Source organism: Henckelia pumila, chromosome 4 (assembly GCF_033568475.1).
Source record: "Henckelia pumila isolate YLH828 chromosome 4, ASM3356847v2, whole genome shotgun sequence".
Classification (NCBI taxonomy): domain Eukaryota; kingdom Viridiplantae; phylum Streptophyta; class Magnoliopsida; order Lamiales; family Gesneriaceae; genus Henckelia; species Henckelia pumila.
In genome coordinates, this window is record NC_133123.1 from 207,370,151 (window position 1) to 207,394,575 (window position 24,425).

A 24,425-nucleotide genomic window follows, 5' to 3' on the forward strand; every position below is an offset into this window, starting at 1 on the left:
CCATGCGATCCACACTGTACTCACGGCTATAAGGAATGAAATGTGTTGACTTGGTAAGTCGGTCCACCACAACCCAGATATCATCACAATTCCTCGAGGATACCGGCAAATGGGTCACAAAATCCATCGTGATAAGCTCCCATTTCCACTCAGGAATAGGCAGACTATGAAGAAAGCCTCCAGGTCGTCGGTGCTCTGCCATGACCTGCTGACAAACCAATAATTTTGAAACATACTGATGCACACTGCGTTTCATCCCTTTCCACAAAAACCGAGTACGCAGATCCTTGTACATCTTGTTGCTCCCCGGGTGAATACTCAACTTAGTACGATTCGCCTAAGACAAGATCTCCCCTCGAAGATCCTCATCCTCCGGAATCACAAGCCTACCAAACAAACACAAAAAACCATCTGACTGATATTGAAATCAAGACGAGCTACCCTCATTGGCTAAACGAGCCAATCATTGGGTCTTCGGATCAGACATCTGAGCATCCCGAATCTACGAATACAAAGCTGGCTCAGATAAAATCTCAAACATCTGGATACTCTGCATACCTTTCTTATGATTGAAGGTATACCCTAAAGAACAACAATCCTCGATCTCCCGAGACATTGAACAAGTCTGAAGTGCGGACAATCGCATCCTGCGGCTCAAAGCATCAGCAGTGAGATTAGCAGCTCCCGGATGGTACTTAATCTCGCAATCATAGTCCTTAAGCAATTCCATCCAACGTCTCTGCCTCATGTTCAACACCGCCTGAGTGAACAAATACTTGAGACTCTTTTGGTCGGTGAAGATATCAAATCTATCGCCATAGGGATAATGACGCCAGATCTTCAAAGCAAACACAATAGCTGCCAACTCCAAGTCATGCACTGGATAATTGTCCTCGTGGTTCTTCAACTGTCTAGAAGCGTATGCGATCACATGCACATTCTGAGTTAGGACACCACCTAACCCCTGAAGAGAAGCATCCGTTTAAACCACATACCCTCCAGATCGTGACGGTAATGCCAATACTGGCGCAAAAGTCAACCGTCGTCGAAGCTCGCAAAAGTTCTCCTCTCACTCGGAGGACTATTCGAAATCATCACCCTTTCGGGTAAGATGCGTCAACGGTCGAGATAGCTGTGACAAATTCGCAATGAAGCGACGATAATAACCTGCTAGACCAAGAAAACTACGGATCTCAGAAACCGTTGTTGGACGCGACAAATTAAGCAAAGCCTCTAACTTGCTTGAAAAAACGGAAATCCCATCCCCGGATATAATATGGCCAAGGAATACCACTATATCCATCCAGAACTCGCACTTAATCAACTTGGCGTACAACTGCTCATCCAGAAGAGTTCGCAGTACCAACCGCAAGTAAGAAACATGTTCATCCGCATTACGCGAATACACCAGAATGTCGTCAATGAAAACCTCGACAAACTTATCCAAATACTCCCTGAAGACACGGTTCATCAGATCCATAACCATAGCCGGTGCATTAGTCAATCTAAATGGCATCACTAAAAACTCGCAATGACCATAGCGAGTACGGAATGCAGTCTTGGCTACGTTGTAACGCCCCAAAATTATCTTAATGGACTTTATTTGAGATAATCAGAGATTTTAGAAGTCGAGGGCCGATTTGACTTTGATCAGGGACTAGAATGCAATTTTCATAATTTTCAGGGACTAAAACACAATAAATGGATTTATTAGATATTTATAAGGAGTTTTGACTTTATTTTCCTTCCATTATATCCTCCAACTCGGTTTCCTCCATTGAAGACGATCAAAAAGATTCCAAGCTTTTGGGATTTCCATTTTAGCTCGATCCGTCCGTTGAAAATTGATCTGAAGTTGATATTTGCGATCACAGCGACGAGTGCTCCGTTTAGAAGTAAGTTTATCTTATTTCTGAGATGTTTGAATTTTTGGATGTCTTTAGAATTGATTAATATTCGGAGAGGATGATTATGGGATAGCTGTGATAGTATATCTAAGACGGTTCGAAGAAATAACGATGATTGTAATTGATATGATTTTTCTTGTCATTTTAGAAAATCATGTTTTTGTGATGTGTTGGGATTGAGATGGAATTGATGTTTGAGGATTGGAATGAGTATTTTTAGTTGATGAATTGCTGTCTGCATTTCCGGTTTGATCAATTTATAGCCGTTATGCCGTCAGTTTGAATTTTGGATATCGTTTCGATGTTTTGAACGTATCGAGTTTGATTGAAATTTTAGACGTCGTTATTGATCCTTTTGACTCCTTCTGATAGATTGAAGTGAAGTCAACAGAGTTGCGAGGTAGCAGCTTTTATCAGTTTGGAAGATTGAAGTCGGTATAGTATCGATTTTCTGATTTATCGATCGAAGAAGTTTGTTTGAGTTTTGAATTGAATTGAATTGGATATTGATTATTATCCTTGTTATTGATTTCAGATTGAAGTACCTTCGAAGAGAATAAGGTAAAAGATGACTTAGATTGAATGGAACGATTAACTCGAATGAGACTTGTTTCGAGTGTTCCGAAGAAATCACATACTTGCATGATTGAATGCTTATTTGAAATCATATTTGAATGTTTTTTGAATGCGTGAGATTATATATGCATTTATATTTATGAAATAATGTTTGAATGATTATTTGAATTGATAAATGAAAGCATGATTGAATGCTTATATGAATAGATGATTGAAATGATATTAGAATGCATGAGATGACATATGCATTCATATTGAGCCTTGATTCATTTCAATTTGATTAGACGATCTAGAGATTGTAGTTGAGTGACTTGGTTGAAAATTTTATACCTTGTCAAATAAACTCTCTATAATGCTCTGGAGTCTAGAGGATTAAAATATGCCTCATCCACCTCGAAAGGGGAGTTCGGTGTGATTGTTGGATATTTTAACCTCAGGATCCCAAACCGAAGAAAGAAAGAAAGAAGAATTCCCTTTGATTATCTTAGTCTGATAATCCAAAAGTTTTAAAGACATGCATATCATTTTAATTCAGTACTTGGATGAATTGTTTGAATTCTATCTTTAAGTGATAAGATATATGGAAGTTGATATATATATATAAATTGGATTGATACATGTCTTGATTGATATGTTTGATTGATACTGCATGATAGTCTCTTTTACTGGGAATTATATTCTCACCGTATTATCCGGCTGTTGTCTTGTTTTGTATGTGTACTTGGCAACAGGTGGGGCAAAATCGAGTTAGAGACAACAGGGATAGAACGAGATTGAAGATTATAAGTGAGACTTCGAATTAGAATTGGAAATGCATGCCAATCTAGTTTATGTTTTGAAATCATGTTAGAATTCGAATGTATTGTATTTGATTTTGAAGTATGGAATATTAGAATCGATTGAATGATAAGAATTGAAGTTTGATGGTTGATTGCATGTTATTGAATTCAGAATTGAGCACCTTTTATGCGAGACAGTGGTGATGAATTTTTGTTCTCGCTCGATCGGTAAGATTTCACCGATCGAGCGAGGGGTTCTTACCTCGGGCAGAGTCTTTGATTATTATGGCCCGCTCGATCGATAAGATTTCACCGATCGAGCGAGCACTGTTCTTTAAAAAAAAATTATTATCTTTTATTTAATTGCTTATCTTTTGGATCGTGTATGTTTAGCGATGAGATTAGCACTTGATTAGATGATTAGAATCGGGGTCTTACATTAAGTGGTATCAGAGAGATAAGATTCTTGGTCTGAATTTAGAAGAGAGCGGGGTAGATTGAGTTCGCTTGAATTTAATTTCTCGCATGTGATTGATTAATTCTATGATTGAAGAATATGCGAGCATGCTTTATTATCTGATGAATTATTTGAATTACATGATTGAGTGATTCAAATTTTAAAGCATGAAATACTTGAGATATGAATTGTTTTGTTTCTGAATTAATTGAGATACAAACTGTTTCGGGTTACACTGAATACTCTGAAGATTGAATGAGTATGTCGAACTGAGATTGTTGGACACCAGATAGATGTGATTTAGATGTCGTGTCCTAATTCTCTTGAATAAGATTTTCTACTCGGTAAGTTTGAATAAGATTCAACTAGTAGCGAATCCGATTGTACAGATTTGTTTTGTGACTGAATTGATGGAAGCTTTACTGATAAGATTTCAGTCTGTTAACCCTTAAATTCTGAGGAGTTCTGAGATTGAGATTGGGTATGAAAGCTGATTAGAAGAGATCGATCAGTTGTTTAATTCTTTAAACTACAACGACGAACGACGGATTCAGTTAGTTGGTTACCAACTGCAAGGCTTTAGTACTTGCTCGAGGATTCACAGACTCTAACTGCTCTTGACGATGATGAAGCAGGTAACTGTTCGATTCTAGTCTTTAGAATATTTTGCTGTTATATATTGATGCAACTTTTTCTTCTTTTGAGAAGTTAGATTGATACTTCCTCCACTTTTGAGTATCTGAATTAGTTGCAGTGAGTTTAGTTCGAATTTTGAACTTTGATTCGATGAGAGTTGATTGTACTGAACAGTACTATACTTCGGTTATCAGATTTGATTATATTATCGTTGCAGTATATTAACCGAGTACAGGGCAATCGAGGTTGATTTCAGACAGTTGCCAGATTCAGATTCGAAATGATAGACGAATGAAATTCCTCCGGTAAAATTCCTGAATTAAGAATTTCTTTCTTTTGATTGTTGATTACGGTTTGTTACAGAATGGTACGGAGAAATGTTTGATGTATGTAGATGATGTCTTCAATCAGCCCGTGTTGGTTGTTTTAACAGAGATGTTAAGTTTGCTGTTGTTGTTCTGATTGAGATTCCAGATTTGCCTCCGAGTCAAGAGGATGAGTTCAACATTTATTTTAGATCAGACATCATCGACTGATAATCTGAAGAGAAGAAGTTTCAGAGTTTGAATTCTGAATGAGGTACGACTGATTTGAATTTTTATCGTACAGATTGAATTTGAATTGCATCTGCAATGTTTATGAGTCCGTTGAACCGAATCTTACAGTGGTTTGTAGATGAGTTCTTGAGTATTCTTATCGATGAATCTTTTATCCTTCGAAGATCCGTATTGATACTTTAGATTCTTTAAGAATTGTTCGCAGATTGCATGTCGACCGATTATGCTATTCTTCTGACGTCTGAATCTTATTGAGACCGAGTTGTGTTTTTCTCGATCTTTTCTCTAAGAAGATGAAATTTTATTGAACTCTTAAAGACTAGAGCTGTTATGAATTGGTCTGGATCGACGTTCTTATCCGAATTTGAAGATTCTTGGATTTAGCGAGTTCTATCGTGAATCCTTTGAAGAATTCATATTGTTGAGAAGACGAATACTCAGCAGATTATGCTCTTCTGTTCAGTGTATCTTTGATGATCTTTTGGTGCTTTGCACTTCTTATTCTTATTGAGGATTGGGAATTATTCTTGTTCATAAGAACTCCTGGATATCTTGAGCATCGAAGAAGTTGAAGACGTTTGAGATGCAATGTTACTTCAGAATTGTATCTCACATAGATCTTATTGCGGTTGTTTTAGATCGTATTGCTTGGAAGATTCAGTAACCTATTCTAATCTTGGAAGATAGCAGTTTTGATTGTCTCAGTTCGAACTGATTATGAGTTGAGAAAGAGAGTTTTAGAGGACGATTGATCTGACTGCGAATTCTTTGGTTATCCAGAGAACTGATTGAAACATCTAAGATCTTAAGCTGTATGATCTGATCTTATTTTATCTACTTCAGTTGTCTTCTTTGACAGATGATTGTGTTCTTCTGATAGACTCTGGAACAGATGGAACGTTTATTTTGACTCCTTCATTCGACTTAGAACCAGAGTTGATTGAGAAGATTGAGAATGTTTTGGAATCTGATTTGACCTTTCAGAATCCAATGAAGATAGATCAGATCTGAGTTTAATCTGAGATGCAGATTTTTTTTATTGTTGCCTTATTAGAGAATAACTTTTGTTGTGCCAGATGTTTCGATTTGAGACAGAGTATCAAAAGATTTGCACTTTGAAGTTTATTCAGAGTTCTTCCAGATGATCGGAAGATGTTTGATGAATTGAGGAATCAGAATGATTAGAGGATGTGAAGTATGAAATTCGAAGTATAATTTCTGATGTTTTGAACTGTCAGCAGTCAGAGAGAGAGAACAATCCAAAATTCTTTTGTACAGTCTTTTCTGATTCAGAAGGGAATTGAGATTGCTTTTGATGATTTTCTTAGCAAGGCTACCTTGTTGAGTTTGAGATGAGATGTTATCTGAGTATCATTGATCGAATGATGGAATACTCTGTTAAGAATTCTCGATTCTAAGAATTTTTGATTTATTCTGTAGATTGACTGTTGTTACAGAATAGTATGAACGAACTCTCGAAGCTTTTCAGTTGATGTTTTGAATAGTAACCTGAACTGGTTGATGTGCCAGTAGTTATTGAACGACTGAAGTTGTTCAGAATGAACTTCTAGTTTGGTCCCAACTGTCAGAACGAGTTTGACACTGAATGGAGATCCGAATTTTTATCTTCAGGAAGTCGTGAAGAGAATTTTTCTCAGAATCGTTTCCGAATTGAGGTATGGCCATTTTGAACTTTGAACAGGCCGTTTGTTTTGAAGAATAATCCTATTTTGTTGAAGAATTTTATGTAGACCGAATCTCTCAGAAGTATTAGTTGAAATTAGGAATTCTTATTGATGAATTTCTTGCTTTCTGGCTATGAGAATTGTACTGATCGTTCAGAGCCTTCTACAATCTTTTCAGAATTGTACGCCGATCAGTTGTAGATTAATCTCGATGTTCGAAATTCTGATTGAACCGAATGAATTTCCTTGATCTTCTTATCTGATGATGAAATTTATGATTATCCGTTCTTCTGTATTCTGAGTTTCAGTACTGATAATCTTACATTACTTGGTTTTCTTCTTATTGAGATTTCTGTTTTGAATCTTATAACAGAAGAAGTGAATGCAGCAACTGATGTATAGGACCAAAGAAGTTGTTGTTATTTTATCTACTGTCTGATTTTGATTGATTGATTGATGGAATCCGCTACAGTTTACTGTACAGAATGATTTTGATGAAGAACAGAGAATTGATATCTTGTCAGATGTTGTCAGATGTCATGAATTGCCGAAGTCTGTCAGTTTAGACTGAGATTCTCGATGTAATTGTTCCTTCGGCATAGACTTAGAAGATATTTGTGTTGTCGATTTCAACTACATTTGATTTGATACCCTCAGAACGACGGACATCCAGATTAGATGAGTAGAACTTTAGAAGAATTGCCATGAGTTGTAGTGCTCGACTTAGCACTAGTTGGCAGAATTCTTGATTCTTGTGGAAACTTCGTACAACGATAGCGATCAGATGATTTGATGAAAGCAATCTTAGAAGTTGTACGAGGAGATATGAAGATCTCCTTCCTTTTTGAGATGTAACTTTCTAAGTCACATGAATTAGAACGAAGATGATTCGAATTGTGACTGAGTTTAGAAGAATTTTCTGACGATGATGAGTTGACTTTTGATAGATGGATGGAGTGTTGATGAAGTAATCGACTAGAGTTTCTGACTTCTCTGATTGATTGAGATGTCGAACTTTTTGAGATGAATTATTCAGAGTTTGATTGGAAGCAGATTCTGGATTTAGTTCCGAGATGTAAATTCTTTTGCAGTCCTTTGATTCATGCCTCGACCTTGTGATAGAATCATTTTTGATTTCGAGGACGAAATCGATTCTTAGAGGGGGAGAATTGTAACGCCCCAAAATTATCTTAATGGACTTTATTTGAGATAATCAGAGATTTTAGAAGTCGAGGGCCGATTTGACTTTGATCAGGGACTAGAATGCACTTTTCATAATTTTCAGGGACTAAAACGCAATAAATGGATTTATTAGATATTTATAAGGAGTTTTGACTTTCTTTTCCTTCCATTATCTCCTCCAACTCGGTTTCCTCCATTGAAGACGATCAAAAAGCTTCCAAGCTTTTGGGATTTCCATTTTAGCTCGATCCGTCCGTTGGAAATTGATCTGAAGTTGATATTTGCGATCACAGCGACGAGTGCTCCGTTTAGAAGTAAGTTTATCTTATTTCTGAGATGTTTGAATTTTTGGATGTCTTTAGAATTGATTTATATTCGGAGAGGATGATTATGGGATAGCTGTGATAGTATATCTAAGACGGTTCGAAGAAATAACGATGATTGGAATTGATATGATTTTTCTTGTCATTTTAGAAAATCATGTTTTTGTGATGTGTTGGGATTGAGATGGAATTGATGTTTTAGGATTGGAATGAGTATTTTGAGTTGATGAATTGCTGTCTGCATTTCCGGTTTGATCAGTTTATAGTCGTTATGCTGTCAGTTTGAATTTTGGATATCGTTTCGATGTTTTGAACGTATCGAGTTTGATTGAACTTTTAGATGTCGTTATTGATCCTTTTGACTCCTTCTGATGATTGAAGTGAAGTCAACAGAGTTGCGAGGTAGCATCTTTGGTCAGTTTGGAAGATTGAAGTCGGTACAGTATCGATTTTCTGATTTATCGATCGAAGAAGTTTGTTTGAGTTTTGAATTGAATTGAATTGGATATTGATTATTATCCTTGTTATTGATTTCAGATTGAAGTACCTTCGAAGAGAATAAGGTAAAAGATGACTTAGATTGAATGGAACGATTAACTCGAATGAGACTTGTTTCGAGTGTTCCGAAGAAATCACATACTTGCATGATTGAATGCTTATTTGAAATCATATTTGAATGTTTTTTGAATGCATGAGATTATATATGCATTTATATTTATGAAATCATGTTTGAATGATTATTTGAATTGATAAATGAAAGCATGATTGAATGCTTATATGAATAGATGATTGAAATGATATTAGAATGCATGAGATGACATATGCATTCATATTGAGCCTTGATTCATTTCAATTTGATTAGACGATCTAGAGATTGTAGTTGAGTGACTTGGTTGGAAGATTTTATACCTTGTCAAATAAACTCTCTATAATGCTCTGGAGTCTAGAGGATTAAAATATGCCTCGTCCACCTCGAAAGGGGAGTTCGGTGTGATTGTTGGATATTTTAACCTCGGGATCCCAAACCGAAGAAATAAAGAAAGAAGAATTCCCTTTGATTATCTTAGTCTGATAATCCATAATTTTTAAAGACATGCATATCATTTTAATTCAGTACTTGGATGAATTGTTTGAATTCTATCTTGAAGTGATAAGATATATGGAAGTTGATATATATATAAATTGGATTGATACATGTCTTGATTGATATTTTTGATTGATACTGCATGATAGTCTCTTTTACTGGGAATTATATTCTCACCGGATTATCTGGCTGTTGTCTTGTTTTGTATGTGTATTTGGCAAAAGGTGGGGCAGAATCGAGTCAGAGACGACAGGGATAGAATGAGATTGAAGATTAGAAGTGAGACTTCGAATTAGAATTGGAAATGCATGCCAATCTAGTTTATGTTTTGAAATCATGTTAGAATTCGAATGTATTGTATTTGATTTTGTAGTATGGAATATTAGAATCGATTGAATGATAAAAATTGAAGTTTGATGGTCGATTGCATGTTATTGAATTCAGAATTGAGCACCTTTTATGCAAGACAGTGGTGATGAATTTTTGTTCTCGCTCGATCGGTAAGATTTCACCGATCGAGCGAGGGGTTCTTACCTCGGGCAGAGTCTTTGATTATTATGGCCCACTCGATCGGTAAGATTTCACCGATCGAGCGAGCACTGTTCTTTAAAAAAAAATAATTATTATCTTTTATTTAATTGCTTATCTTTTGGATCGTGTATGTTTAGCGATGAGATTAGCACTTGATTAGATGATTAGAATCGGGGTCTTACATACGTCCTGATCTCGGACCCTCATCTGATGATACCCGGATCTCAAATCAATCTTGGAGTAAACCGAAGTACCCTTTAGCTGATCAAACAAGTCATCAATGCGAGGCAAAGGATACTTGTTCTTTCCAGTAAGTCGATCCAGCTGCCGATAGTCAATGCACAACCGCATCGACCCATCTTTCTTTTTCACAAAGAGAACAGTAGATCCCCAAGGAGATACACTAGGATGAACGTGAGACCTAAATTCTAATCATCTAATCTAGAATTAATCCTATCGATAAACATCCAAAGATCCAAGAGATAAAGCATTTTTTTTATAGGGGTTCACGCGCGGGCACGCCAAACGAGGCACGGGCGCCCGTAACGCCCTGTTTGGGCTTCCGAGAGAGAGCAGGACATGCGGGCGCGCCTTCCTGGCTGCGCGGGCGCGCATGGCCTGCTGTTTCTGCTCCAAAAATGACTCCAAAAGTGTAATCTAACACCTGGAAAAACTCCGACATGATCCAACTAACATTTTTCCAACAACATGATATCCAAATACATAAACAAAGTAGAACATGCATCAATTATAAGTTCCACAATCCAAAATACAAATCGAGTTCGAATACAATCTAAGTTCGATTACATATTCGACTTCTACAACAACAAAGCCTCACTCTATCAACTCGACCACCCAGCCATGCGATCTCTGACTCGGTCCTGCTTTACCTATTGCCAAGTACACATACAAACAAAAAAAAAAACAGCCGGATAATCCGGTGAGAATAATATTCCCAGTAAAAGAGACATAACAAATAATCCAAGTAAAAAATCAAATCGTGATATATAAAACAATGAGACAAACAACTACAAGTGGTATAACAAAATCATGTTATAACTACAATTCAATTCAAAATGCAATAACATGAAATGCATGTCTTTGGGTTTTCAAGATTATCAAATCTGGATAATCAAAAGGTGAATTTTCTCTTCTTTCTTCGTTTGGGATCCCGAGGTTAAAATATCCAACCATCACACCGAACTCTCCCTTCGAGGTGGATGTGACATATTTTAATCCTCTAGACTTTAGAGCATTATAGCGAGTTTTAATAGACCAGGTAATAAATCACGTACCAAAGTCACTCAACTCTAATACCTAGATCGTCTAAATCAAATCGAATAATCAAGGCACAATATGAATGCATATGATATCTCATGCATTCAATCATAATTTCAATCATAAATTCAATTGAGTATTCTATCACGATTTTACTCATAAATTCAAATCCATTCATGAAATCATATAAGAGCAAGTAATCAACAAAGGTCATTCAATCAAATAACATGCAAGTATCTGATTTTCCTTTGGACACTCGAATTAAGTCAAATTCGAGTTAATCGTCTCATCAAATCCAATGTCATCTTTTACCTTATTCGAGGTTCCACTTCAAATCCTGAATCGAAAGAATAAATCGATTCACAATCTCTTCCAATTCAATTATCAAAGTCGAGAAGAACGAATACTATACCGTCTTCAAATCATCAATCGGTTTAAGCTTCCAAGTTCTTTCCAAACCCGAATCTTTCAACCAAACTCTAAAAATAAGGAATACGGATTCCATATCAATTCAACCATTCCAACAAACCCGGAGAACAACCCGAAACAATATAACCGATAGTCCAAAACTCGATTTCGACGACATAACGGCTATAAATTCAACTATCCGGAAATACAAACAACAATAATTCAATATAAACCACCCAAACCAACAACAATTCAACCAATCCCATCCAATTCCCACAAATCCCAAAACACCCATTTTCAAAATTTGCTTCCAAAAATCATAATAAATCTAAACTTCGATCTTTCTCCGATCCGACTTCAAATATACGATCTATGCTAGCCCAAGAACAACATATCCAAAAATCATTCGACTCCAATAATATCCGAAAAATGAAGTATGTCCGATCGAAGAAATACTTACGTTAAAATGAAGCTCTTGTTTCCGGGATCGCAAAACTACCTTCGAAATAAAAATCTATCGGTCGGATCGAGTACAACATTTGGAACGGAAAGCTTGTAGATTCACTTTTTCCCCTTAAATGGAGGAAAGAGAAAACGATGGGGAAGGAGAAGGGAGGAAGTGGAGGAGACTAGTCAACCACTCAAGTCTAATATATATATATATATTTATTTCTTTTTGCACTATGGTCCCCAAACTTCTACACTTTGCTATTCGGTCCCTTATCTAATATCAATTCAATATTCAAATTTCTTAATTCCCAATTATCAATTTCAATCTCCTAAAATCTCAAATAATCAAAACTTGGGGCGTTACAATTCTCCCACTCTAAGAATTGATTTCGTCCTCGAAATCGACACGATTGAATCTCAAAAGATAACAGATAATTTCAAAACATCCATAAGAATTCAATTCTCGGAAGTGGTTTAGCAATCATTGCCTCAGCTAGAACTCTGTCTCACGAATGTTTTCCCCAAGTCTGTATCGGCTCAACTGTACTGTCACTACTGACTCAGTTTGTTTCGGAACGGATTCTCAGTTCGGTAAAAAAAATAAGAATCTATCGAAGTAACTCGACATCTCAACTATTCAATCATGTCTGTTCGAAGAACATGAAGAGGGATTGATGATATTCATCTTCCGAATCTCTTAAGGATTGAATAATCTCAGAGACGAATTCTCTCTTTTCTTTTATCTGACCAAAACCTCTGAAAGTAGAATTCTACTGAATCACTCGATCTCTTTGAACACAGTACAAAGATCAGTATTTGAATTCCAATACTTCAGCTATCTGTTCAGAGTTGTCGTTATTCTTGTCTGCCTGAAAAAATTTCATCTTTAGTCTCCTTAGAATAACTTCACCTGCTCATTCAAAATTCGAATCGAATCTGGTCCCAACTCAGTGACTCATATAATCGTTTCTTTTTTAATGAGGTTTTCATTTCTGCTCGTATAATTCTTCGACTTATTCTATCAAAATATTCGTCTGATAGCTTTGGTACAAAACTCCTCAAGCATCACGAATTATGCCCACTGGTGCTCAAGTATGGCACTATATCTCATGGCATCTCCTTTAAAGTACGACTCTTCTATTCTGGTTGTCCGTCGTTCTGAAGACAATAAACTAAACTCAGTTATAGTCAATTAACAAAAGTATCTCCCAGACTGAGTTCAAAGTGAAAATACACTCAAAATCTCATTCTGAAATGTCAGACTGCGACAGAGCAAGGAAAATCTGAAATTCTTTTTGACCACTATCTCAAACATCTGGTCGAGTCTGAAATTCATTCTGTACGGAATACAGAAGAAGATTACAGAAATCGGTTAACATACTCCAACAGCATCTCCAACTCAGACTGATAATTAGCTCCGTGACAACATACCGAAACTCTCATTTCAAATCTGAAACAAATAACAGTGCACAGCTGCAATAGAATAACTAAAGCGTCTTTGAAACGTGTACTCAAAAGAAAAAGGGTATATCAACGATCTCTGTCTGCAAAACCAAATTCGGAAATCAACAATATGACACGGTTCTGACAATGTATCTATCATCTAATCATGCCCGAGAATCATTCTGTACGACAGACCATCGGTTCGTTCTTCCTCTGCTACCAACTGCATACAGTTCACTAAATTGGCAGATACCTCAGACATCGTTTCTCATCTGATACTACCAAAACTGACTCCTCAAATATCGACTATCCTTCGATCATCTGAAAGAATACTGAAACGCCAAAATGTGACAATCTCGAGATACTCTGTTTCAAACCGAAACATCCGACACAAAAGATTCAATATTCTCAAAATACTGCGACAGCACTGATCCGGAACTCTTTCTGATATTCAGCTCTGGCTTTTCTTCATCAATTCTGACAACAAAACAAATCAGATTTCTGATCGCTCCCAATCTCCACAATCAACTCGGGTTCGGATCCAAAAACAAATTCTGAAAGACCTCTTATCTGTTCCGAACTCTAATCATAAGTGCAGAAATCATCGATCAAGGAGACAATAATAGTAGATAAAATAAGCACATATCTACAGTCCAACTAGAATCGAAGAAACAACGGTCAATGAGGATAACTGTAGTAGATAAAATAAGAATAATTCTTTTTGCTCCAAACGTCCGTTGTTGCATTAAATTCCTCTGATAAAAGATTCTCAGTTCGAATTCTCATACAATCTAATCCTCTTCACTATCTCCAAATCAGTTCCGTCTGCGCCACAAATACTTCGACTCATAAGATCAGAAAAGATTAAGAATTATCCTCGAAAGAAAACAACATCAAATCTCCAAATCAATAAGATCGTTGCGAGCTCAAGTACAGAAACAGACATTGAGTCTCGAGCATCTTCAGCTGCTCTGATAATAGGCTAATAAGTGATCCTCTGAATAAGAATAAGCCTCGAATCTTGATAAGAAGAAGTGCGAAACACCGTAAGGTCATCAGTATAGAAGAAATAAAGAATCCAAAGCACTGATCAATATCTTCTTCAATCAATAAAAATCCAGACAGAAGAACAACATCTGTTGAATAATCGGCTTCACTAACGATAAGAATTCTTCTACAATCGGCGATAGAAACTTACTAAACCCATAATCTTCAAATTCCGATAGAGATAACGATCTAGATCGATTCATAACAGTTCCGGTCTTGAAATGATCAACATAAATTCCATCTACTGCTGACAAGATCGAGGAGAGACAACTTGATGCCATCAAAATTCAGACGTTGATAGAATAGCGATAACTGCTTGGCACGCAATCTGAAACTATTCTCAATATTCTTATTCTGAATTCAGTCTCTGTACATCTTTCTTCTCAATTTCTCAGTTGATGATATCGGATCGAAGGTCAGATCTGAATTCAATTTGAAGAATCAAAGGCATTCCAAGAACCTCATCTGGAACCTTATCAGCAAACTCTAAATTATTTGGTCACTCAACCAATTCGGGTTGAATTCAGAACATCCAAAAAGGATTACCATTAGTCTATCAGTTCAAATAAAATTCTAACAACTATCAGAAATCAATTCTCGGTTGCCCTGTACTCGGTTAAAGAAGCTATACATACAAATTAATCAAAACCGATAAACAAAGTACAATACTGCTCCTGCTACAACTTAAATTGTAATTCACCCAAGTGTAGGTTGTCTGCAAGTAATATACTCGTGAGTACGAGATCGATCCACGGAGAGGATGTTGTAAGTTTAATTTTAGCAATAATATATTATAGATGAAAATATTATTATAAAACTTTAAATACACAAATTATAAAATTGTCAAGGTTTCAAAGGTTCATTGTTGGTTTATTTAAGATTGCTAAATAAAAGAAACTAAAATAAAAATAAACATAAAAGAACAATGAAATATTTAAACAAGTATATCATATAATATAGTTCCCACTATATTAATATCAGATTAACCGATATTTAATACATGGTACCCATAATATATATAGATGAATAAATATAAACATAAAAAGAACAATTAAATATTTAAACAAGTATATCATATAATATAGTTCCCACTATATTAATATCAACCGATATTTAATACATGGTACCCATAATATATATATAAATGCATAAATATAAATTGACATAAAAGTAAATGTTAGATCAAATCACAATATTTTATTTAGAACAACCGGCAGAGCCACGCTATCGTCTAAATAAAATATATGACTTTATGTTAGATGCGATAAAGTAAATGTTAGTTGCGAAAAAGTAAAAGTTAGATGCGAGAAAGTAAATGTTAGTTGCGGAAAAGTAAATGTTAGTTGCGATAAAGTAAAAGTTAGATGCGAGAAAGTAAATGTTAGTTCAAATCACAATATATTATTTAGAACAACCGACAGTGTCACGCTATCGTCTAAATAATATATATGACTTTATTATAAATAGATACATATATTTATAGTATATAATTATTGTAGTATTTATTGTATCATATTTGACAACAAATCAAGGTAACCACATTCAAGGTACCAAGCATTTGATGTAAATAGATAACAACAAATCATCCAAAATTATACCTACAAATAAAGATCAATTAGTAAAAATAAAAATAGAAAAGAAAAGAATAAACAAAATATAGACAATCTTACTTGACCAACAATGAAACCTTTTCACCTTGACATAAAAAGATTTAGCTTTCCATGAACATGAAACTCAAGAATAAAGATAAAAGAAATTTCATACTTGAACTTGAGAAACTTGCACACTCAAACTTTTATTCTCACACACACAATATTATTTTACAAATGAAGAATTCTCTACACTCTTGCACACTACAAAGCTTATACAACACATCTATTTATAGGCCAAATGAGAGCAAGAGTCCAAGGCTCATTAAATGTGAAATAGTAAAGTTGGTGGGTGCTTGTCTCCTTGAATGTCAATACCATGACCCAACTTTAATTGGCATGTTTGATGCCTTAGACCACCGATTCAGCCTTTCTTTTCAACATAGAACACGTAGGATATTTTGTGTAGATGTGTTTGGACAACTCATTCACCCTTTTGGATAAAATATGAAATACTTATGATATTTTTACTTCAAGCTGGTCATAGTAAAAATAAATCTATCTTCATTTTGATGTTTGATTATTTTGATCATCTTAATGAAGTTTTTGGAATTTTTTGTCTTCTACAAAGTTGAAGATGCCTCTTTTGTGATTCTACAGGTTTTGAGATTACTCCATTATGACCTCTGTAGCTTGAGTAATTTTATTTTTACCAAACCTGCGCAAACCGTAAAATACAACATATTAGTAAAACATTTAAATATAAACACATAACACTAAAATAATACAACTTCATAATTTTAATTAAACTTTAAATTTTAAAACACACTTTTTAACATATAAATAATTACAAATTTTAAGTTTTATCACACCCCCAAACCGGCTAATTACTAGTCCCTTAGTAATAAAATATCATAAAATATCATAAAATATCATAAAATCACAAGTTAGATTTTTATTCCTTAATATATATATTCAAATTTGCAAACTTTGAAATTTTAAAAACACACTTGTGAGGAGATCATATGTTTATTTATAAATCTCATTATCAACTAATATATTAATATATAATTGGATGGGGTATACATATATATTACACACAATATCAAAATATTAAATATATATAATTTTTTTATATAAATATTTTCTAAAAACTTTGAGAATAATATAATTAAAATGATAATAGAAATCATTTCATAACATGTATAATATCAGGAATCTTAATGTAAAAGTCTCAACTCCATATTCTCTCGGGTTAAAGTATTTCATATATAGCTGTTTTTCACTCATGGAGTTGGAAGAAAATTATACGCTCATTGAAAATGATTAATATGTAAAGCAGACAATCAAATAATCTAATATTGAAAATAAGATAGGATGATTTACAAAGAATAAACCCATTTTTTTTTTTTTTTGTTTTTTGTTTTTTTGTTTTTTTTGCTTGGCTGCAAAATCGTTTTTACATAATCAAATACCTCCAATAAACTTTGAAAATGTAACATTTTTTTTTCAAAGTTTATTTATTTTTTTTATTTTTTATGAGGTAAATCTATTATATTAATAATTATAGTAGAGATATTAATACTCTACATCTTTACAATCAAACTTCAAACAACTTTGCAGCCAATTTTTATTTTACTTTTTTTTTTTTTTTTTTTCAAAATGGGTTTAATCTAGTAATCAACCATTTCTTAATAATCAATAAAAGCTTATAAGTTGTTTTCTCAATTCTCACCCCTCACTCACAAAATTTATGTGAGTAACTATTGCACTTTTACAAATAAATTCCCTCAATTATACATGTTATTATTTATTCAATCAATATCACTTTAATTATATACTCATAAAAGTTTTAGAAAATATGTATTTGAAAACACATAATTATATATTATTTATAACTTATATCCCATCAATTATATATTTTCTATTAAATTGATAAAAAGAAGAATAAATAAACATTTATACAAAAAGACTTCATTTTCTTAGTAGTTTGCAATTTAAATATATACGGAATATTAAAATCTAATCTATTGTGATAAGATGATAAATAAAAACTAATGCGTGTCAGGAGTTTTTGACTCCTTACTCTGCCATTGAAAAAGAAAAATAAATATTATTATAGAAATATATTTTTTTTAAAATTTTAATTTTTTTTTTTATTTTTTTTTTTTATTTTTTTTTTTTAAGAAAAATAAAGAGTACATGATGAAAGAGATATCACCTGTAATTATTGAAGATGAGGAACAAACACAAACCATTTCATGACATGTTGAATCAATGATCCAGTTTTCTTTTCTTACTGGTTGGTTGAGACCAATTGATCTTTGTTATAGCTGAATCAGGTTGATGAACAAAAGCTTGGAGATCATCAATTAATTGGTCTTCATTCGAAGCAGAGATGAGCATCCTTCGTGAATTTTCTGAAATAAAATTTTGTTCCACGGCTACATCGAGAAAAGTCAACAAACCATCATAATAGTTATTGATATTCAACAAGCCAACAGGTTTATTATGGATATTAAGTTGTGCCCAAGAAACAACATGAAAAATTTCTTCTAAAGTACCAAAACCACCAGGTAAGGCAATAAAAGCATCAGAATTTTCTATCATTTTAGTTATTCTCTCGTACATTGATGAAACTTTCAACTCTTCCCCAACCGTAACACCTGTAATATTTCCTTCAGCTAAAGCTGTAGGAATAATACCCAAAACCTGACTACCTCCAAGATGAGCTGCTGTTGAAATAGATCCCATTAACCCAATATTGCCTCCTCCGTAAACCAAGTGAATTTTTCTCTCTGCTAACTTTTTTCCAAGATTAATTGCTGCATCAACAAATATTTCATTCTTTCCAGTATTAGAACCACAAAAGACACAAATATTTTTCAATTTTTGTGAAGAAGATCCTGTCATGTTTTTTTCTTTTCTTTTAAAAAATATAGAGAGAGTTGAGTGATTTTATAAGGAAAACAAGGAATAAGACAGAAATAGGAATACAGATGTGAACAAAATGATAAAAATAGTAAAAAAAAATAATATATAATAATAACATGCATGCGTATAAACAGTGATGTGATTGTGGCTCACAGTGTTCCTTCAATATTTATGAGTCGAGGGTTGGCTTACCATCCAATTTTCTTATAAATTGGCAAATAGGGTCTTTTTTAGTCAGATTCCCAAGACCATCACCATGACGCTGCGCTTGGAATAGTTTCCATAAATGGAGAAGTTGACCTTGTACATCTCCACTAGAATGCGTCTCAAGAGTCAATGAGATATCATCCAATGACTCTTTACTCAGCCCATTCTTAATGAAATCAATTTTATCTTCTCTATTTATGGAAACATATCCCAAAGATCTGCATTGTCTATTACAAGTCCATCTGGCACAATTATGACAAACATCTAACCTTTTAGCCCTTCTTTTCTTCGCATAGGTACTTTTTCCTAGTCCAGACATATTTCGAACAAGTAAGAATTTTGGAACTTCACCACCTAATCGAACCTTGGCTTCAATTATAAGACGAATATCCTCCGGGATTCCTTTTTGCATAAGCATTCTCAATCTTTCACATCTGCCTTCATAAATCATTCTCAGAACCTTTTTAGAAACAGATGGAAAATATTTACCAAGTTTTTTGATAGCTTCATCCATAATATATATTTATATATATATATTCAATTATTTTGGGAAATTGAAATAAAACCGACTGAAAGTAGTCACGGAGTACCGTTATCCGCCACTTAACCGGGAAGTGAACTCAATTCTGCAAAAATAAAATAAAAATATAAGTAACAATTAAGTTGGATCATATAAAGGCATAAACTCTTCATTAAGAACTTCATTTTCTATAAACGGTTTAAGTCTTTGCCCATTAACTTTAAATACATTATTATTTTTAGGATTTTCAACATCAACAGCACCATGAGGATAGACAAATTTAACAATAAATGGTCCAGACCATCGCGATCTAAGTTTTCCTGGAAACAAATGCAAGCGAGAATTATAAAGTAAAACTTTCTGTCCGATTTCAAAAGATTTTCTCATAATATTTTTATCATGAAATGCTTTTGTTTTATCTTTATAAATCTTTGCATTTTCATATGCATCATTTCTTAATTCTTCTAGTTCATTTAATTGCAATTTTCTTGATTTAGATGCATCATCTAAATTAGTATTAAACGCTTTAATTGCCCAATAAGCTTTATGTTCAATTTCAACAGGTAAATGACAATGCTTTCCAAAAACTAATCTATATGGTGACATCCCCAATGATGTTTTAAATGCAGTTCTATATGCCCATAATGCATCACTTAATCTTAAAGACCAATCTTTTCGATTTGGATTGACTGTTTTTTCCAAAATTTGTTTTATTTCTTTATTTGCAAGTTCAACCTGACCATTCGTTTGAGGGTGATATGGAGTAGAGACTTTATGTGTAATACCATATTTTCTTAACAACGAAGAAAATGATTTATTTATAAAATGACTTCCCCCATCACTTATTATAGCTCTAGGTATTCCAAATCGACTAAAAATATTTTCTTTCAAAAATTTTATCACAACTTTATGATCATTAGTTCTACATGCAATTGCTTCAATCCATTTTGAAACATAATCGACAGCTACTAAAATATAAGTGAATCCAAAAGATAATGGAAATGGACCCATAAAATCTATTCCCCAACTGTCAAATATTTCAATAATCATGATTGGATTTAAAGGCATCATGTTTCGTTTTGAAATTGAACCCATTTTCTGACAATTTTCACAAGATTTGCAAAATGAATGTGTATCTTTGAATAAAGAAGGCCAATAAAATCCACATTGAAAGATTTTTGCAGCTGTTTTCTTTGACGAAAAATGACCTCCACATGCCTCAGAATGACAAAATTTAATGACACTACTTACCTCATTGTCGGGTATGCATCGTCGAAAAATTTGATCAGGACAATACTTAAACAAATAAGGATCATCCCAATAAAATTTTTTGACCTCTTTCAAAAATTTATTTTTATCTTGTGAACTCCAATGAGAAGGCATTTTATTTGTCACAAGAAAATTTACAATATTAGCAAACCAAGGCATAGTAGTAGCATAAAATAGTTGATCATCCGGAAAATTTTCATTTATTGGTATTTCATTTTGAGATGATTCAGAAATTATTCTTGATAAATGATCGGCTACTACATTTTCCTTTCCTTTTTTATCTTTTATTACAAGATCAAATTCTTGTAACAACAAAATCCATCTTATTAATCTTGGCTTAGCATCTTGTTTATTTGATAAATATTTTATGGCAGAATGATCAGTGTAAACAATAGTAGTAGAACCAATTAAATAGGATCGAAATTTATCTAATGCAAACACTACTGAAAGTAATTCTTTTTCAGTTGTTGAATAATTGATTTGAGCACTATTTAATGTTCTACTTGCATAATAGATCACATAAGGTTTACCTTCTTTTCTTTGTCCTAACACGGCTCCTACAGCATAATCACTTGCATCACACATTAATTCAAATGGTAAAGACCAATCAGGAGGTTGTAAAATAGGTGATGTAGTTAAAAGATTAATTATTTTTTTAAAAGCAGTTTCACACTCTTGAGTCCATTCAAATTGTGCATCTTTTGTTAAAAGATTTGAAATTGGTTTCGATATTATGCTAAAATTTTTTATAAATCTTCTATAAAATCCCGCATGACCCAAAAATGATCGAATTTCTTTGATCGTGTTTGGTGATGGTAGATTAGCAATAACATCAACCTTAGCTTTATCAACTTCAATTCCTTTTTCAGATATGACATGCCCTAACACAATTCCGGATTTAACCATGTAGTGACATTTTTCCCAATTTAAAACAAGATTTTTTTTCTTCACATCTTTTTAAAACTTCTTCCAAATTTTTAAGACAGTTTTCAAATGAGTTTCCAAAAACAGTTATATCATCCATAAAAACTTCCACAAATTCTTCAATCATGTCACTAAAAATACTTAGCATGCATCTTTGAAAAGTAGCCGGGGCATTACATAAACCAAATGGCATTCTTTTAAAAGCAAAAGTTCCGAACGGACAAGTGAAAGTAGTTTTTTCTTGATCTTCTAATGATATTGGTATTTGATAATACCCCGAATACCCATCAAGAAAACAATAATAAGGATTACCTGCCACTTTCTCTAAAATTTGATCTAAAAATGGTAACGGAAAGTGATCTTTTCTAGTTGCATCATTTAATTTTCTATAATCAATGCACATACGCCAACTAGATGGAATCCTAGCTTGTAATAATTCTCCCTTTTCATTTTTTATAACAGTGATGCCTGATTTTTTTGGTACTACTTGTGTTGGACTTACCCATTTACTATCCGAGATTGGATAAATAATTCCGGCATCTAATAGTTTTAAAACTTCATTTTTAACAACTTCTTTCATGTGTGGATTTAATCTTCTTTGTGGTTGTTGATATGTTTTAGCATTTTCTTCCAAGTGAATTCTATGTGTGCAGATTAAAGGATTTATACCTTTTATATCTTGCAAAGTCCATCCAATTGCATTTTTGTGTTTTTTAAGTAGTGTTATTACATCTTCTTCTTGTTTTGGTAAGAGGATAGAAGATATTACAATAGGATATGTTTGATTTTCACCAAGAAAAGCATATTTTAGTTCTATTGGCAAGGGTTTTAATTCAAGTTTTGGATGATCATTTTCTTTTACTTCTTCAAGTTCATTAATTTCTTCAAATAACTTTGATTTAAAAACATTTTTTGAATCAAAACTTTCCACTAAACAAACTTCAGATTGTTGATTTAAGTTTTCTTGGTGTATATTTTCTTCCACAATTGTTTCTATTGCATTATCATCTTCATCTTCATTAATACTTGGTTGTTTACATAAATTGAACACATTAAGTTCTAAAGTCATATTTCCAAAAGACAATTTCATTATTCCATTTCGACAATTAATTAGAGCATTTGAAGTTGCTAGAAATGGACGTCCCAATATTACTGGAATTTCGTTATGTACTTCTATTGGTTGTGTATCCAAGACAATAAAATCCACAGGATATATGAATTTATCGACTTGAACTAACACATCTTCTACGATACCTCTAGGTATTTTGATTGACCTATCGGCTAGTAAAAGAGTGACAGATGTAGGTTTTAAATCTCCCAACTTAAGCTTTTCATAAACTAAATAAGGAATTAAATTCACACTTGCTCCCAAATCTAACAAAGCTTTTTTAATTTTATTTTTTCCAATAATACATGAAATTGTTGGACAACCGGGATCTTTATATTTCAAGGTAGAATTATTTTGAATAATAGAGCTTACTTGCTCCGTTAAGAATGCTTTCTTCTTTACATGCAATTGTCTTTTTACAGTACATAAATCTTTTAAAAACTTTGCATAAGAAGGAACTTGTTTAATAGCATCTAATAATGGAATATTTATTTTTACTTGTTTAAAAACTTCATAAATATCAGAATCATTTTTTTGTTTTTTATTATTTACTAATGCATGAGGAAAAGGAACATGTTTATTTATTTTATCATCAATTTTTTTATTTTTAGGACTCAAAGCATCATCTTTCTCAAAAGTATCAGGATTTGAATCCTTACTCTTTGAGTTTAATTGATCTTTGTTTTCATCACTATATGGATCATTAACTATTTTACCACTTCTAAGAGTAATAACAGATTTTACTTGATCAAATTTTTCTTGATTTTGATTTTTAGGATTAGGTTGTGGTTGAGATGGAAATTTTCCTTTTTCATGAATATTAAGTGCAGATGCAAATTTTGCAAGAGTTTCTTTCAAATCATTCATAGATTGAATGTTTTGAATATTGATAGACTCTTGCTTTTGAATGTATGCATGAATTTCATCTTCAAAATTTTTTCTTGGAGGTGGGATATAAGGAGCATAACCTTGATGATTTTGGTTATTTTGAAGAGGTTGTTGTGAAGGTTGTGCATTATTATCGTTCCTCCAACTAAAATTGGGATGATTTCTCCAACCAGGATTGTATGTTTGTGAAAAAGGATCTAATGTTGGTTTTTTAAAATTGTTAACATAATTGGCTTGTTCATAGACATTCTTTAAATGAAGGCAAAGTAGGACAATTTTTTGTAAGATGATCATGTGTGTCACATATATGACAAACAATTTCTTGAACACTTTTTAATTGATCACTCTTTTTCATTTCTAATGACTCGATTTTTCTTGCTAAAGATGCAAGTTTAGCTTGAACATCTACATCATCTTTAAGATGATAAATACCACCCCCATTTGTTGAATTATTGGTTTTACTTGGTGGTTCAATTGAGCCTATATTATCCCAATTTTGAGCATTTTCTGCTAATGACTCCAAATATTCCATAGCTTCATTTGGGTTTTTATCTTCAAAAGTTCCATTACACATGAATTCTATCATTTGCCTATCTTTAGGTATTAAACCTTCATAAAAGTGAGAAACTATTCTCCATATTTC

General features: G+C 33.3%; 1 protein-coding gene across 1 annotated transcript; it reads right to left on the reverse strand.

Moving 5' to 3' along the window:
• Positions 1-13,456: 13,456 nt before the first annotated feature.
• LOC140862674 (uncharacterized) lies at positions 13,457-24,368 on the reverse strand. The gene is made up of 7 exons (XM_073265708.1): positions 24,192-24,368; positions 23,918-23,979; positions 23,584-23,708; positions 22,749-22,968; positions 20,845-21,013; positions 20,329-20,811; positions 13,457-13,519 (listed from the first exon to the last, which is right to left on the reverse strand). Exons 1-7 carry the CDS (start codon positions 24,366-24,368, stop codon positions 13,457-13,459), a joined length of 1,299 nt encoding a protein of 432 aa, XP_073121809.1.
• Positions 24,369-24,425: the final 57 nt, after the last annotated feature.